The sequence below is a fragment of the Malania oleifera genome, chromosome 13 (genome assembly GCF_029873635.1).
Source record: "Malania oleifera isolate guangnan ecotype guangnan chromosome 13, ASM2987363v1, whole genome shotgun sequence".
NCBI lineage: Eukaryota > Viridiplantae > Streptophyta > Magnoliopsida > Santalales > Ximeniaceae > Malania > Malania oleifera.
The window spans coordinates 6,771,522-6,789,269 of record NC_080429.1 but is presented as its reverse complement, the minus strand read 5'-3'; the positions used below and the strand labels follow the sequence as shown (position 1 = coordinate 6,789,269).

At 35.0% G+C, this 17,748-nt stretch overlaps 1 protein-coding gene across 1 annotated transcript; it reads right to left on the bottom strand.

Moving 5' to 3' along the window:
* Window positions 1-223: 223 nt before the first annotated feature.
* Window positions 224-3,763, bottom strand: LOC131145968 (G-type lectin S-receptor-like serine/threonine-protein kinase At5g24080). The gene is made up of 4 exons (XM_058095162.1): window positions 2,329-3,763; window positions 1,938-2,118; window positions 1,281-1,734; window positions 224-687 (listed from the first exon to the last, which is right to left on the bottom strand). Exons 1-4 carry the CDS (start codon window positions 3,563-3,565, stop codon window positions 349-351), a joined length of 2,211 nt encoding a protein of 736 aa, XP_057951145.1. The 5' UTR covers window positions 3,566-3,763; the 3' UTR covers window positions 224-348.
* Between the last annotated feature and the right edge of the window lie 13,985 nt (window positions 3,764-17,748).

The window sequence follows — 17,748 nt, the reverse complement described above, 5'->3', positions numbered from 1 at the left end:
AACTTCATCTTTCCAATGCATTTGCTGCTGCAAAATTCCCAAGGATCAGCCTGTTGCCAAAATTTCAATTCCATTCAAATCTTATCCATGTTGGTTGATCGACAAGGACCTTAGCATCAATTTTATGTTACAAGTAACTTGCTTGAATGTGCACCAGCGTGGAATTGAACTAAGTAAATAACCAAATGGCTTTAAAAAAAAAAAATAGATGTTATATTCCTTGCGTAAAACCAATCAAGTCTTGAGAGGTTAAATTCATATGAAAAAAAATATCAGTTTATTGACAAACAGTACAACTTAAAAAATTGATCGACCCCACAAAAAATTCTTTATATTAATGTTGAATAATTATCTGGGTGACATTGTGGAATAGCTACATGTAGCCCGAGATGATGGATGGCTAGTCATGGGGAAAGAGCTAAACTGATTAAACTCTCTCTTCATTGCTCGGTAGACGTGATCTAAGCCTTCTTCAATCAACTCCAAAACCGTCTGTGGCATTGGTGGTCCATTTATATCAACTGATCCTTCCAACATTTTCACCACTTCCCCCATTGAAGGTCTCATGCAAACCTCATCTTGGATGCACCAAAAGGCAACTTTTAGAGCTCTTGTGAGTTCTTCTTCTTCCACTGCTCCCCCTAGCCTTTTATCTGCAGCTTTCAATGGTATTCCACTTGTCATCTCCTAGAGAAACCAATATAACAATCATTAGATGAAATATATTCCACCCATCCAAAAAGGGAAAATAAAAATAGAATGAAAATCAGCAGATTAGCCCATGAATGTACTAGTGCAGGCAGTGCCTAAACAAATTCAAGGAAGTCTTTTAAACAGCAGTAAAGAAAAGATCATAAAGACCAAACCAAAAACCAAAATTTTTCAACCATGATGCAGAATGAAATGAATTAGTGGATTCTTTTGGTTCAGTCGACTGATTCAGTTCTGAACCAAATAGTATGCAGCACTGAGGGTCAATGATACACCTGGATATGACTTCTGAACAAATGTAAAATAATACATTTTCTTTCTTTGCTGAAATTACTCGGGAGAGTTTAAAATTAGGATAAAATTCAATGGCTAAAGGAGATTTATGGAACCATTTCTCCTAAGGTAATGCTCAAGATGTCATTCTGAAGGCGTTCGCTCCATTAAGATTTGTTAGCATGTTAGCTGCTTGGGGCTTAAATGCTGCAAGTTTTCATATTTGCTTCTTCTAAAAATGTAAAACAGCAAATGAGTTGATCATAACTAGACAAGGTTTTGCATGAGGGAAAAACCTTATAAGCCCATCCAGGATAGAAAAAGTCCTCAGCATCATAAGACGTGTCAAGGTTTCTCCGGCCGCCAATGATCTCCAAAAGAAGCATCCCATAGCTGTAAACATCAGCCTTAACAGTAATGGGGCGGTTGCTCACCCACTCCGGTGCCAAATACCCCCTGGTTCCTCTCACCATAGTTACTACGTGTGAGTGCTCTCTACCCATTAGCTTGGCTAGCCCAAAATCCGAAACCTTAGGACAAAAGTTCTCATCCAACAGTATATTTTCTGGTTTAATGTCACAATGTATTATGCGATTCCTACACTGCTCGTGAAAATATGCAATCCCTTGTGCAGTAGAAACAGCAATATTGAAGCGAGTTGACCAATCTAGGAACCTGTCTCTGCAGAAGTTTGAAGGGAAGATCCATTTGTCCAAGGACCCATTCTTCATAAACTCATACACCAAAAGCCTGTCAACAATAATAACATTCTTAAGGCAATTTTTTTTTTTTTAAGATGTGTACCAATTGTGAAGATTGCAAGTCCCAAAATGGCTTTATGAGGAAAATGAGAAACTCTATTCATCACAAGAGAACTGTAACATGATTTTTTTCAAAAAATTTGTGATGATTTTCTTATAATGAAAGGTGAAACTTGGGAAAACACTGCTTACCGGTGAGACCCCTCAGAGCTGTACCCACAAAGACGAACCAAGTTCATATGATGCATGGACCCAATGGTGTTCACCTCGGTTATGAATTCTCTCTCTCCATGTGGCAAAACCCTGTCAAGTTTCTTAACAGCAATCAGAGTCCCATCACCCAGGCTTCCCTTGTACACACTCCCAAACCCCCCTGCAAAAGAAGTAAATATTATATTGTGTTTGGACCTTGGAAACAAGAATTTGGAGCATGATTTTGTTGTTGTTTGAATTTAGATTAAGTTAATTTGTCTAAATTGAACAAGTCCAAATTCATAGCACCAAATTTCTAGTATCAAAACCATATAATTAGATTTCTCAACCATTTAAAGCAATTTCTTAGAGCACCGCAATCTGAGGTTACCTGTTCCAAGCAGCTCCGAGAAATTACTAGTTCGGCACTGCAAATCGCGGAAACTGAAACTTACAGGCGCTCCTGACACGAGCATAGAGTTCTCCATAGCTTTTTTCAGGAACCTCTTGCTATGAACACTGTGACAGAGCAAGAAACAGAGGAGCCCAATAACCACACTCGTACATAACACAATGGGAAGAACCAAAACCTTCTTATCTGCATTCCCAGACCCCTTCGAACCACTTCCAGATCTGGTTCTATTGCTTCCGGCTTCCGTCGACGCATTTGAGCCAACCTTCACAAACAGGGTCGCCCCAGCATCCTCAAATCCCCCAAACTCCAAGCTTCTCAGAATCCAGCAGTATGCCTTCTCTTCACTAAGCCCATAAACAGATGCCACACACTCGCAATCGGACAAACAAGCGTCGCCGCACTTGGCCACCGTCGGGACGTTGCTGTAGTTCGCCATCACCGAAGAGCCCGAAAAATAGTAATTCGTCTGTTGCACAGTCGCAATCTTGAATTGGGATGTTCGATTTTGACGTCCTCTGTCACATACCCAATTCGAAGGAGAATTTTCATAGCACTGGTTATCGTCTCCTACCTTAGAACTCCCCGGCAAGCAGGTACAAGAAACATTCGTCTTGCTTCTGTCCAGATTACAGATCCCGTTGCCGCAAACGCCGGCGATGTCGCAGGGATTCGAAACCGCCGCCCACTCCGGGACCCACTGCCGGGACCCATTAACATCGTTGTCCCATCGGTAAAGCCGTATGTTCCCATTCATCTCGAGAATTAATCGCCGGAGAACCGCCGGCCGGACCGACCGGTTCGCTGCCGAGGACAACCCCCCTTCGTCGCCGTCGTTCTTGTAGACGTAGACAGCTCCGTCCGCCGCCGATCCATACACGATTCCGAAACTCCCGGCCTCGTCCAGCACGGCGATGACATTGCCCGTCACGTTGGAGATGTCGGGGCCGGACCAGTAGGAGTAATTGGTGTAAGATTCGGGCGAGGTGTCTGAAGATTCCGGCAGGTTATAGGTCAGGGCAAGGTTAAGGGAGGTGGGCTGTTGGAGCATTTTGAGGGTATAGTAGCCGCCATGGGAAGGGGATTTTGAGGAGGTGAGTTCCTGCGAGACGCTTAGCTGTTGGCCGGGGAGGAGGGTGTCGGAGGGGTGTGAGAAGCTCTGCCAGACGGGGTAAGGGGTGGAGTTGAAAAGCATGAAGTTGCCGGTTTCCGCCATGACCGCCGTTCGGACGGCGGCGCCGGAGGTGTTGGAGGACCAGACGGTGGAGGGACCGTCGAGGAGGAGGAGGTTGCCGGTGAGGTCGAGCTCGAGGACTGCATCTTTTCCGACGGGAGAATTTCTATGGAGATGATGGAGAGAGAAAAGGAAATAGTTGGGTGGTGAGTGAGGTATGGTACCTGCAAGAGCAGGAGTAATAAAGAATAGAGATGGAGAAATGGTTTGGACATAAAATTATTCTAATCATCAAACAGTTTTGGATTTGAACTTGTATTAGATCGGAGTAAAATATAATCTAAAATATTATTAAAATTTACTTTAAAAAAAATTTAAAGTTTAATATACTCCCAAACACATCATAAATAGTGTTTACATTAAAAAAGAAATATGATTTCATAGCCATTTTAATTTTAAAAAAATAATATAATATCTGATTTATTCACATATTTTTTTTATAAAAATATTGATTTATATATATTATAAGCAAAGTATAAATGGATAAGTACTTAAATCCGAGGTTTGTGTATTAAGTATTGTGTTTTTAGATTTTTTTTATAGTAGAAAAAATTTATTCTCAATTTCTTTTGGATTTTGGTAAAAGTAAACTAAGGAGTTGTTTGGTATTAATGTCAAAAATTAGAAATAAAAATTAAAAATTAAAAACCAACAACATGTTTAGCTTATATTTATAAAACTTAAAAAAATGAAAAACTTAATTAAAAAATATTCATTTTCATCTTTAAATTAAATAATATTATAAAAAATAATTAAAATTATAAATAATAATTTTTAAAAAAAATACTATAATAAAAACAAATTTTATTATAATTATTTTACTTGATTGTTCTCCTTTCAAAATTTATTATACAATAAAATTTTATTGAACATGATAATTAAAAAATAGTAAAAGTATTTTGTAATTAACTTTATTTTATTTATAAAAATTTATGTATATTTTTATCTCATTATATTTAAATTCATATGATCATTAATTTTTTATTTATTTTAAAGTATATAAAATAAATAATTTAATTATTAAAATTTTTGACAATAAAGTTATCAAACCAATTGAAAACTATAAAATCTGATTTTCAATTTTTTGGTCAACAACTAAAAAACTGACAAATGCATTTTTATAACTTGTTTCTTAGGGAGAAACAGAAGCAGAAAATCAAAACAAGCAACAATACCAATCATGCCCTATTCAATAATCAAAAAAAAATTATATTCAAATGCAAAAATTCCTCCTAGTCATAGTTAACCAGAATTTAAGTCAACAACTGAAAAATCAGATATGATACGGTTCCAGAGGCCACACAAATGTTTAACAAGCATACATAATCAAGCTGGCATGACATTAAATATGGGTTTTAATTAATTGTGGGGCATTTTCCATGCATGCAGTATTGTTCAGTGAATTCACCTATTAGCAGACCAAACCAGAGTTTTATCTCCGGGAAGCTGAGCGAACCAAATCCCCAGTTGAAACTGGTCGCCGCTCCGTGCGCCGGCCACCGGAGTGAACCCGAAAGCAAAGGTCCCGTTGTCGGACGTCCACGGTTGCTCCTCGCTCGCCAACAATCTCGACCCCAATCCTATCTCCTTACCAGCCACGCAATGCGCACAGTTATTTTCCATGATCACGATCGCGACATGACCCAAAACCATGCACAGTACTCTCAAAGCCCACGAAGAAGAGAAAGAAGAAGGAGCCATGGGCGCCGGAGGAATTGAGAAGCTAAGAAGCTAAAGCGCCGTAGCGAAGAGACTTCCGCACTTAAAAAAGGAAAGGCTGGGCACGTCACTGTTGAATTGCATACATGATGAGAGAGCGACGTCACAGACGACGCAGAGGAAGTGAAGTTAAAGGTGAAGAAAAAATTAATAAAGGTTGCATGTGCAGCTGTGGAGGGGTAATGGCGAGGATGGGCGGTGGTGACAGATGTCCGGCGGTCGTTGAGCTAAAACGTTGAAAAGCATGAAAAACCGCCCAATGGTAGGCGGAGAAACTGGAGGAGGAGGGGCACGTGGTGAGTTCTGTGTGGTGGATCGCGTGCAGATTAAGTTCGGATGAACTGCGACGGCCTGCGCAAGGTACGGCTGACACGTTTTACCTGCCATATAATTCAGAGGCGTTCACAACTAACTGATCGCCGACGGCTGCTTGACGGTGGAGCTTACGTATGTATACGGATCAGTACTACTTTCTCGCGGGGACTTGCCGCAGATCGCTGTGGATTTTACGAGAAAACATTCAGCATAAAATTCAAGAGCTCAAGCTTATTGTCCTACATGGAAATTAATTAATTACTTTGAATATTTTCTTTAGCTAGTTACTATTTTTTTTTTTTTAAATATTTGTAAAAACAACACCTTACTCTTTTTTTTATTTTCAACACTTGTATATATTTTAAAAAAGAACAAAGTATAAATCATATCTATATATATATATTATTTATGAAAAACTCTATTATACATATTTTTGAGGTGTATTCAAGTTGATACATAGTAAAATATTCAAACTCAACTCAACTTGAAAATGTTAAACTCATAACTTAACTTGAACTCAATCAATTTCATAATTGTTAAACTCAAATTTTGATTTAACTATGATTTCATAAAACTCGAACTCGACTCATCAATTATAAATTAATATTAAGTACATGTATATATAAATATGTAATATACATATATTGTTAAATATATTTATAAAATATATATTATAGGATATAAAATATAATAATAATAAAATTAAAAGTTTGATTAGGGTCAAAAATTGACTTGAGTACTATTACTGAACTCGAACTTGATTTGTTAGAATACTCAAATAGCTCGAACTCGACTCCAACTTAAGTAGAATCAAGTCGAATGGAGTTAGGAGATGAGTCGAGTTCAAGTAGCTCACGAGTAAGTTTGACTCATTTACACTAATATTTCTTTTGAGAGTATGTGTATGACATACATTTAATTAACCATTGAATTTTTAATTTAGTGGTTAAAAAGTACTCAAGTATTAAATTAAAATATTCAAATCACAAAATTGGACTTCTCAAAAGCCACAAAACCTATGCATACATCGTTATCTATAAATCTATATATATATATATATATATATATATATATATATAAAGAATTATCAAAAATAAAATTTCAAATTTCTTATTAGTTGTTGGAAAAATTATAAAATTAAGTGACATTCTTTTATTTTTTAGAAAATAAAAAATGAAATTCTTTCATCTTGAACAAGCTCTTTATTTCCACCAGCAGAGCACAATTTTTATTAAATATTTTTTAAAGAAGTATAAAATGCCAAACTATTTAAATAATTTTAAGAGAACTTGAGAAATGGAAATATTTCTAGATTTATTAAATAAGTTTAATTGTGTTTAAGAAAAAAAAATGATAACAATTTTGCTATTATTTAAAATAAAAATAAAAATTTATTTTTCATAGCTAAAATTACATTTAAATTTCTACGCTCGAATTGGGAATGTTGGAGCTCACCATTAAAAACATTTAATCACAAATCAAATTATGAGTTCTCAAAATTTTCACACTAAAAATTAAAAATAATTAATTAGCTTTTAAGGAGAGAAAAGTACAAATTGTATCATGGTGGATCATGCCGATGGTGACAAGCCTAAATTTAATTTTGTGACATTAGTTAATTAATTTTCCTAGATTGAGTGTATGATTTAGTCATTGACAGTTATAATAAATGCCTATGCAAAATATACACATTCCACATATATAAACTAGGACGCATATATATTTTCTGAGTGTGTTTGATTTCATAATCTAGAAAAAAATTTAGAGATTAAATTTTATTTAGAAAAAGGAAAAAAAATTAAAAAAAATGTTTACCATATCTTCTGTATATTAAATACTAAAAAGAGAACATTTATTTTTATATTATTAAAAAATAAATATTTTTAATGGCATGAAAAATTAGGTTTTAGTTTATTGATTTAGTCTTTTTTTTTTTTCAAAACTTATATCATTGCAAATATATTATTTTATTTTTTGGGGTGTGTGCATATCATGATATGTTACAATTATTGAAACACTATTTTTAGGTAGTGTTTAGGATTACGAATTTTGAATATTTGAATTTGAATATGAAAGAAATTGATTGTAATTTTGTATCATAATCAAATCAAGCATCCAAATTTTTCACTCCCAAATTCAGAGTTAAGTTAGAAAACTCCGTGGGCGGAGAATTAGATGATTTAATACTTTTGTTTTTCTTAGAGTTGTAGTGAAGAGAAAAACACATCTTCCTTTTGGGAGTATAACATTTAAACCTGAAATTTGAATTTTTATTTAAACAAATTATAGTAAAAAAATTGTAATGAGTTTCTTACAAATTTATACAAATTGAAATCTATATCCTAAAATCTATTTTCACAAACACGACCACCTTAAGAATTACATGTTTCCAAAATTAATTAATAAGGATAACGAAGTTAATTAGCTTACTATTCAAATTTTCACAAAATGAGAAAAAGAAGGATATTACGATTAAAAGAAAAAGAAAAAAAAATGAAATAAATCCATAATTTATTAAAAGAGGAAAGATTTTAGGACGACAAATTAAGTTGATCATAAGTTGTTTAGTAAGATACATGTACATGGACAATATTTTCGAAAACCATAAAAGTCTAAATAAAATAATTTTTGTATTCTTACTGTGCAAGGTATTTCAGGGGGGAAAAAATAACGATGTTATATTTAATATTATTTTTTAAAAGTATTCGCTTATGATTTTTTGTGACTTGTATGTAAAGTGTAAAATGATTTTTTAGCCAAAATTTTCACTTTGCAACTATATTTCTTATCCAATTTTGAGTTCATAAATTTATTTAAATTTCAATGAATGTGATATTTGTTATCCAAATAATGTTTGGACATTTTGACTCCAAAAATTATATTTCAACCTTTGCATCATAGATTCTTACAATCATCATTAATTAAGAAAAAGGGCTTTAAAGACCCATGGTACCATCCAAGCTCCAAAGGCCGTTCCAATTAGTATCCAGATAGAATATTAGGGTAATCATAGTTCTCTTAGGCATAATTTAGATTTTAGAAAATATTTAAAAAATAAAATAAAAATATTAATGAATCTATATTTTCATATTTGATTATCATGAAAAGTGAAAAAGAAAATAAAAAATATATCAAATCAATAAACAAAATTTTGATTTTATATATCATTAAAAAATTTTTTAATAAATTTTCATTTTTGTTAGCATGTAATAGAGAAAAAAAAAATATAAGAGAAAATGAATTTCTTCCTTATATTCCTTTCTTTTCCTTTCCCCAAGCAAAATTAATGATCCAAAGAGACTCTTATAGAAACATGTTAGAGTATGCCTCCTTGGCATTTTTTACAAGCTTGCAAATTGATGTGGAGTGACCCTCGACATAATAAAAGGTTACACTTTTATATATGTATGCACACACACGCACAAACACATCAAGTACTTCGATCAAGATAGTATTCGGGTCTTTTCTATATTTTGGATGTTTTGATTAATGTAACTTTTTGAAATGAACATGTAGTCGGTACAACTAATTTAGCTAATAAATTGAATTAACAAAAAAATTGATTAAAGAATTAAACTAAGCGAACTGAACCAAATTTGCCTTTTAACCGAGCTAATAACTAATTGATTATTACTTCAAATGTTAATCGATTTTAACCAATTTGCATGTATTATTGCTATACATAATATATAAATTAATTATTAATATATGTATTATATATTATACATGAATTATTAATGCACATTGTATGTAAATTATTAATATATAAGTATAATATATAATCATTAATGCGTATAGATAATCTGTTACTTTGGTTAACCGAACTAACCGATTTTGTAACACTCCGGACCCGCCACGTGGGGTCTAGAGTGTTATGAGACCAACCATGCGTTTCTGATACCATTCACGCAGCGAAAATAATTCATTAACCTCGAACATAATATACCAAAGTTCTATATTTACATATGCAAATCCATATAATTACAATATCATTCTTCATTATTACAAAATCAAAATTAAATTATAGTAAACATAAAGCTAAATACATATCCATTCTAATATATTCAACTCAAAAAAACTACCTTGCCCTGGAGCTACCTAAGGTCGATCACCTAGATGACTTAAAAAGATTAAATCATCAACGGGGTAAGACACCTCTCAATAAGGAAGAAATAATTTACAATAGTGTGTGGCTAAAGTGTTTAATATATAATTAAAATATCCATACAAACGCATTCATAATCCAATAGCAGCCAAGGTAACGCGCTCATAATCACACCATGATCATCTTCTCTATCATCCAATCACATGCCCACATACATAAATATTTTTACTGATAATTCCCGAGAATAGGGAATGTCGTGGCGTCCCGGGAGCGCGTGTGCCCCGGGCGGCGAAATCAAAAATCAATTTAATATTTTCATGGAAAAACATGGATATCGAAGTCGCCACTAACCTTTAGTGCGGTTAGAACACATGATTACTACCCCGTTAGGGGTAGAATCGGTCTACATTACCAGAGTTGGGGCCGGGAGTTCGGTTACGCGAGGGGAAGGTACGAGCACCCCCTACGCGCCCGTTCTTACGAACGGTACCTAATTAATTTGAAATTATCCCTAAGTTAATCTAATAATTATTTAAATTACTCCTTTTTATGAATTTATAAATAAATAAATATATACATGTATATATTCCCTCAGAACTTAGGGTACGTGATGCTCGAAGGCTCATACCCCCGCAATAAAATCATAGGGAAAAAAAATCAAAAATAATTTACAAAAATACACTCCCAAATTTTGAAAATTTTATAGGGTTTTTTTTTTAAGTATGAAAATACTAGCTTGGGAGGTTTTTGAAATAAAATATATATATATAATTAAAGAAAATAGTGAAAGTCAAGTCAAAAATATTTTTAGAATTTTCTCCTAATTTTCTATTTTTTATGATTTTTCTGTATTTTACCGAAATTTTAAATAATTAATAAAGAATATGATATAATACTAATACTATATATTATAACACGTAAATATCATAACAGTCAAAATCTCCATGATAAAGCTCAAGTATTAACAATCCATCCCTAATAATATAGCCCAATAATTAAACCCAAGAAATCATATACCATATATAAACACGTAAAGAGAAAGAAATAAATTATGGAAACAATTCAAGTCATGAATCTAACAGGAAATATACACAAACTCTAGAGAAATCAATATGCCACAAGAGGGGAACCCTAAAAATAAATATGGAAATAAATTTAATTTTATCAAAGAGTGTTCAATAATATAGAAATACTAGAAATTGATATGCAATGAGGTAGACAGAAATCAATGTACAATAATAAGACCAATAGTAATAGGAAAATAACTCAAACCCTAAAACAATACCTAAACATAAAATTATCAACCTTCTAAAAACATGAAAACTACCAAAATCCTAAACAAACCTAGATATAAAATGTGAAATGATTTAAATAATAAACAACCATAACCAAAATCGTGAACGAATTTAAATAACACGAATAAACTATAAGAAAAATTAAACCATATTAACATGATAAACCTAACCTTTAAAAAAACATAAATACTAACATATAAAACAGAATGTAAAATAATACTAAAACAATACAAATCGTTAAATAATACAACACCAATTAAAAATACATGCTAAATAATACAAAATCACTTACCGGCAATAGCCTAGAATTCTCGCCACTCAACTACAGCCACAATATAACAACAATAATGTGAATACACAATATTACATAATAATAAAATCCAACAATAATAATATTATTTAATATATACAATAAATTTATACGTAAATAAAACCCTTAAATATACCCCCTGCAAAAACACATAGATAATAAACATACAATAAACCTACAAAAATCAATACCATAAGACAAAAACAAACATATATTGATGATAAAATATGCACCTAATAAATAAAGGAAACAAACAAAATATAATATTACATAATAATATAACATAATGAAAATAGTAAACCAAGCCACTGCATATATACAAAATAATAGCCTGGAATCATGATAAAAAAACAATAATAAATCTAAATATACATATACAATAGCTTAAACATGAATATTACATAAAACACATTAAAACTCTTCTCTAATTATCTAGCAAGTATATTAACAATAAGAAAAATAAACAAATAAATAAGTGAATAGATAAAAAAAACTTAACAAAGTAATAATAAACAGCAATACATACAGAAAAATATCATAAAACCTAAACTTTATATATTGAAAACAAAACAAACCAGTCTATATATATAAATATATATCTTTGTGTGTGCGTGTGTATAGGGTTAGCATGCAGAGGCGCTCGCCAGGAGGCCTCTCGCGGGTCGTGTGTGCATGTGAGCCCAGGGAACTCACCAGAGGGGGGGGTACGGTGGGAGACGTGACGGCGACTGGGTTCGTTTGGCACAGTGGTGATGGCCGTGGCTGACTGGAGGTCTTTGGCTGGTGGCTGTGCTGGGCCTAGCAAGTGGCCGGAGTGTTGCAGCGGTTGGAGGTCCTCGGCTGCAGCTGTGATGGAGCTGTGGTGCTCAGCTACAGACGGATGGCTGGAGGGTGGCAGCAGCTCTCGGCTATGCTAGTTTTGTTGGAGCAGCAGCGGAGACAGCCGGGATGATGCAGAGGGGGTTGCGGCTGCTGTGATGGAAGCGGATGGAGCTGGAAGGCTTGCGGGGAGGCGGCTGTTGAGTGAGGTTGGTCGTGGGGCACCCTCGGAATCAGAGAGAGGGCAGGTGGGCTGGAGCTCTGGAGGTTGGGGAGCAGAAGAAGAAGAAGCAGGGATTTTTTTATTTCTCCGGCTGTGGCTGTGGCGGTGCAGCGCCGAGTGTGTCTCCCCTACTGCGCTGTGCGCCCCCCCTTTTTATAAAATTTCAACCCTAAAAATTCCTTCTTCTCCTTTCCTTTTTCATTTTTATTCCCTTCATATTTTATGGTAATAATATATATAATAGTAATTCCTTCTTCTCCTTCCCTTTTTCATTTTTATTCCCTTCATATTTTATGGTAATAATATATATAATAGTAATGACAAAAATAACTAATAATAATAATAATAATACAGAAAATAATAATAATAATAATAATAATAATAATAAGATAAATAAATAATAGTAATAATAATAATGATAATAAAGATACTAAAAATAATAGTGACAACAAAATAATAACAATAATAATAATAATAAGATAAATAAATAATAGTAATAATAATAATGATAATAAAGATACTAAAAATAATAGTGACAACAAAATAATAACAATAATAATAATAATAATAATAATAATAACCGAAATAAATAATAACAATAATAATAGTAATAACAAAGATAAATAAATAAATAAAACAATAATAATAATAGTAATAATAAAGGTAAACATACTAATAATAATAATAATTAAAAATAATGTCAATAACAATGAAAATAATAAATAATAATAATAATAAACAATATAAATAGAAATAAAAATAAAAGTAATAATAATAATACTAATGAAAAATAATAATAATGAATAAGATAATAGTAAAAATAGTAAAAAAAATACTAATGATAATAATAATAATAATGAAAATAATAAATAATAATAATAATAATAATAAAGTACTATTAATAATACTAATGAAAAATAATAATAATACAGAAAATAATAATAATAATAATACATATGTTGGGCCTGGGTAAAAATGGGGTGTCTACAGCTGCCCCTCTTTGTAGGATTCGTTGCTTCAAAGTAAAAATAAGATCTCTCCTACGTTATTTGTGGCAACAAGCCTGCAAAGATAAAAGACGCTGATTTTGGACCAGGTCCATTGTAACAAAGGAGACCACAATGATTTGTGAAAATCGATTTGCATGTATGCTTGAGAGCGCATGAAAATGATTTGCGTCGAGTGCAGGAACCCGAGCTGTAGTTCACAGAGGGAGACTCGCACCGGGTGTAGGATCCCGAGCTATAGCTCATGGAAAGAGACTCGCGTCAGGTGTAGGAACCCGAGCTATAGTTCACGAATGGTGACTTGCACCGGGCGTAGGAACCCGAGCTATAGTTCACGAAGGGTGACTTGCACCGGGTGTAGGAACCCGAGCTATAGTTCATGAAGGGTCAATAAGGTGGGACCATGAATGGTCAATAAGATGGGACCTCGATGGGTCAATAAGGTGGGACCGCAAAGGGTCAATAAAGTGGGACCATGATAGGTTAATAAGGTGGGACCACGAAGGGTCAATAAGGTGGGACCGCGATGGGTCAATAAGAATGGGACCGCCAAGGGTCAATAAAGTGGGACTGTGAAGGGTCAATAAGAGTTGGACCGCGAATGGTCAATAAGATGGGACAGCGAGTTGGTCGATATAAGGGTGGGGACCCAATTGGTAATAGTGGTCAATACTGATGGTGACCGCGAGGGCGCAAAAAGGGAAAGAAGAAAGGGACCCGGTGATATGGCAAATTTGGGTCCGGGTGGGAGGGGTTAAATAAGACAATGGGACAAATAAGATGGTGACGTTATAGGTCAATAATGTTATACCGGCAATGGGTTCAATAAGGATAAGCCCAATGGTTTCAGTGAATAAGAATGGACCGTAATAGGTCAATAAAGTGGTGAACAACGTGGGAGATGGACCAGCATCGGTCAATAAGTGGTGGGGACCCACGGACTTAGTGGTCCCAATCAATAATTGGACTGCGAGATAAGATGGGATAAGAATGGGACCGTGATCGATCAGAGGTTGGGAGCCGCAAATGGTGTCATAGAATTGAGGCCCGGATAAGGTCAATAATGGACCGCAAGGGGAGTCAATAGGGGACCGTGATAGGTCAATAAGGTGGACCAATGGTCAATACGAATGATACGATGGGTCAATAGATGTGGGACAGTGATAGCTCAATAAGGGGGACGCAATGGGTCAATAAGAATGGGACCGTGATAGGTCAATAAGGTGGGACCCGCCAATAGGGTCAAAAGATAGTACCGGATAGGCAATAAGGTGGATGGGGACCGACAATAGGGGTCAATAAGTAGGATAGAGAGGCAATAAGGTGGGACGCAAGGGTTCAATAAGAATAGGACCGTGATAGGTCAATTAAGTGGGACCGCGACAGGGTCAAATAAGATAGGACCGCGCATGGGTCAATGCGAAAGGACCGTGATATTAGGCCAATTAAGGGGACGCAAAGGGTAGATAAGTGGGACACGAAGGGTTAATAAGAATGGACGCGAGGGTTAATTAAGAATGGGACGGATAGGTCAATAAGGGCGTGGGACACAATGAGTCACAAGAATGAGACCGTGATAGGTCAATAGGTGGGGGACCGCAATGGGTTAATAAGAATAGGACCGTGATAGGTCAATAAGGTGGGACCGCGAAGGGTCAATAAGATGGGACCGCGATGGGTCAATAAGAATAGGACCGTGATAGGCCAATAAGGTGGGACCACGAAGGGTCAATAAGATGGGACCACGAAGGGTTAATAAGAATGGACCGCGATGGGTCAATAAAAGTGGACCGCGATGGGTCAATAAGAGTGGACCGCGATGGGTCAAATAAAAGTGGATAAGATAATCAGAATAATTTGGATGAAACTGCTATCATGAATGAGGTAATCAAGAAAGCTTTGAGGTGATCCAACACCTCGATTTCGTCGTGAACAACACCAATCTTGGATGTGAGGGTCGATGCCCTAATTTTAAGGTAGATGACTCAATTTGGACCAGGAAATGGCTACTTTGTATGGGGGATGATGAATCGGGTACGAAGTCTTGAGATTTTTTGGAAAGTGTCCTCAAGCATAGGGCTCAGAATTATTCCATTGGGGATTATCAATCGGGAATGAAAACATGAGTTTCTTTGGCTGTCTTTAGATTACCCTCTTTGAGACTCAACAACCAAGGGGTCAACTGCCACAGTTTCAAAGTATGTTAATCTGTGCATTGGGGCCAGCTGCCCCAATTTCAAAATACGTCTAGACCAGAATGGCTCAGTCAATAAGGCAAAAGAATTATTCAAAAGTTTATTCAACCAGGCAAGTGTGATTGAATAGTGCTCTATTGCTATATGTATGCATGTTGCTACCTAAGATGCTAGAATGCAGTGAAATGTTGTTCTGTGTGCACAGTGATGCGTGAATGCAAAGAAGTATGCATATTGAATGAGATGCCCTTTATATTTTCTTTCTTATGCAATGCATAAAATGTATGGTAATGAATGAAATGCATGGTAATGAATGAAATGCATGGTAATGCATAAATCTTTTCTCCTCCAACATGCTTGTAATCAACGACCCAATCTCTGATCTTGGGTGTGCCTGCTGATTCTGGCCATGTTTCAAATTCCAAAAGGCACTCAAAATCTGCCCTAGTGTTTACATGCCACTGGTCATGACCCTGTTTTTGACTTTGATTCTGTCCTGAAAGCTCTTGAATTTGCTCCAATGAACTCAAAAATTGCCTAGTTTCGATCCTCATCCACTGATATTGGCTATGTTTTCATCATGCACTCTGATATGACGGCATCGGAATTAGTCCAAACAAAACTCAACCCAAAATCTGCCCCATTTACCATCGTTTGTTACTGATATTGGCTTCAAATTTGACTTTGACACGAAGGCACCCCAAATCAGCGTCACTAGAACTCAACACGAAGTTTGGATCATTTGAGTGCATCTGTAACTATTCTTGACAATTTTACCTGTCTTTCACAAGGATCCTCTTTTGGCGAATGTGTCAGTGATTAAGCCCATTTGACCATCCGTCCTCCTTTTAGAGCTTTTGAAGAATGGATTTTTATTTTTTTTTGGATGGGGGAATGAATGATGAATGATCATGCATTTAGGACATCAACTTGCTAAATCAAAAGGTCATATGCACAAAATAGATGTTTTACTGAGTTCGCTTGCTATTTCAATGGAAAAAATTCATACCAGTATTCGAGAGCCCTAATGATGATGGTGCTAACTTTTCGAACTGAATAACTGATTTTCTTTTTTAACCGATTGCCCCAGTTTTATTGGGGGACTATTCTTCCACCTTGTTCTGCTGCGAAACCATTAAGAACCTTTTGTTTAATGGTTGCCCCTAGTTCAGTCAAGTCCGACTAATGTTTTGATCTCAAGATGGTCTTTAAGACTTGGGACGAAACGTTGGATGAGGGATACAGGTTTTCAGAATAAAAGGAAAACTAAGGCTCAAAAATCCCATCCCATAATGATGTTTTATGCTCCCAGTTTGAATTGAGGCACTTGCAAGATATTGACCGAACTTGTCATTTGGACAAGTTGCCTACGTACCCTTTCAGGATCAGGTCATTACGTAGCTCAGACACAATATTGCGTCTGACAAATCATTTGACACAACAATGTATACCAATCTGGTCAGGACTTCATTTGGACTGTAATGCAGGCTAGGGTTTGGGTTAAAGAAGGAAAAAGTTAAATAAGGCTCAAAATCGTTGATTTATCAAGGGTAATTTGGTCAAAGATCACATATGTAGTACGTCCCTTATTTTTCTTTCTTCTTCCTTTTCTTCTTCCTTTTATCGCAACTTTTGCTTTTCCTTTTATGAAGGAACCTTAACTTCATTTTCATTTGAATTCCATTTGGGACTGATCATTTTCTTAAAACTGCCCCAGTATGGGGTGTGATCCTTTGACGGGTTAAGAATGAAATTTTTCAGGCTCAAAAGGGCTTTGCAAGGGGTTTTCTCTTTTGCCTTTCTTTTGGGTAGCAGAAAAAATAGCCTGCCATCCTTTTGATAATGATTATTGTCTCAAATGACTTGTCAAATGCTAAGGCACCCAAACCCGAGTTAAATTTCTGGTGAACTGACTTTTAAGAAAAATTAGTTTAATAATCAAGCTCAAGTGGGTTAACAAATGTAATAAATCATATGGGTTCTTTTCTAGGGATTAAATTTGGGATCGGCCAATAGAAGGCATCTATCATCATCAAAACTGAATTAGCGGACTGACATGAGACATGGAACCAAACCCATATTATGAGGCTTTCAGAACTTTTCGCAGTATCGAACTAAGGGTGACGACAATTGTTATCTTGATTTATTTTCGTATCGTAGCTTTGGAATGTTAATAA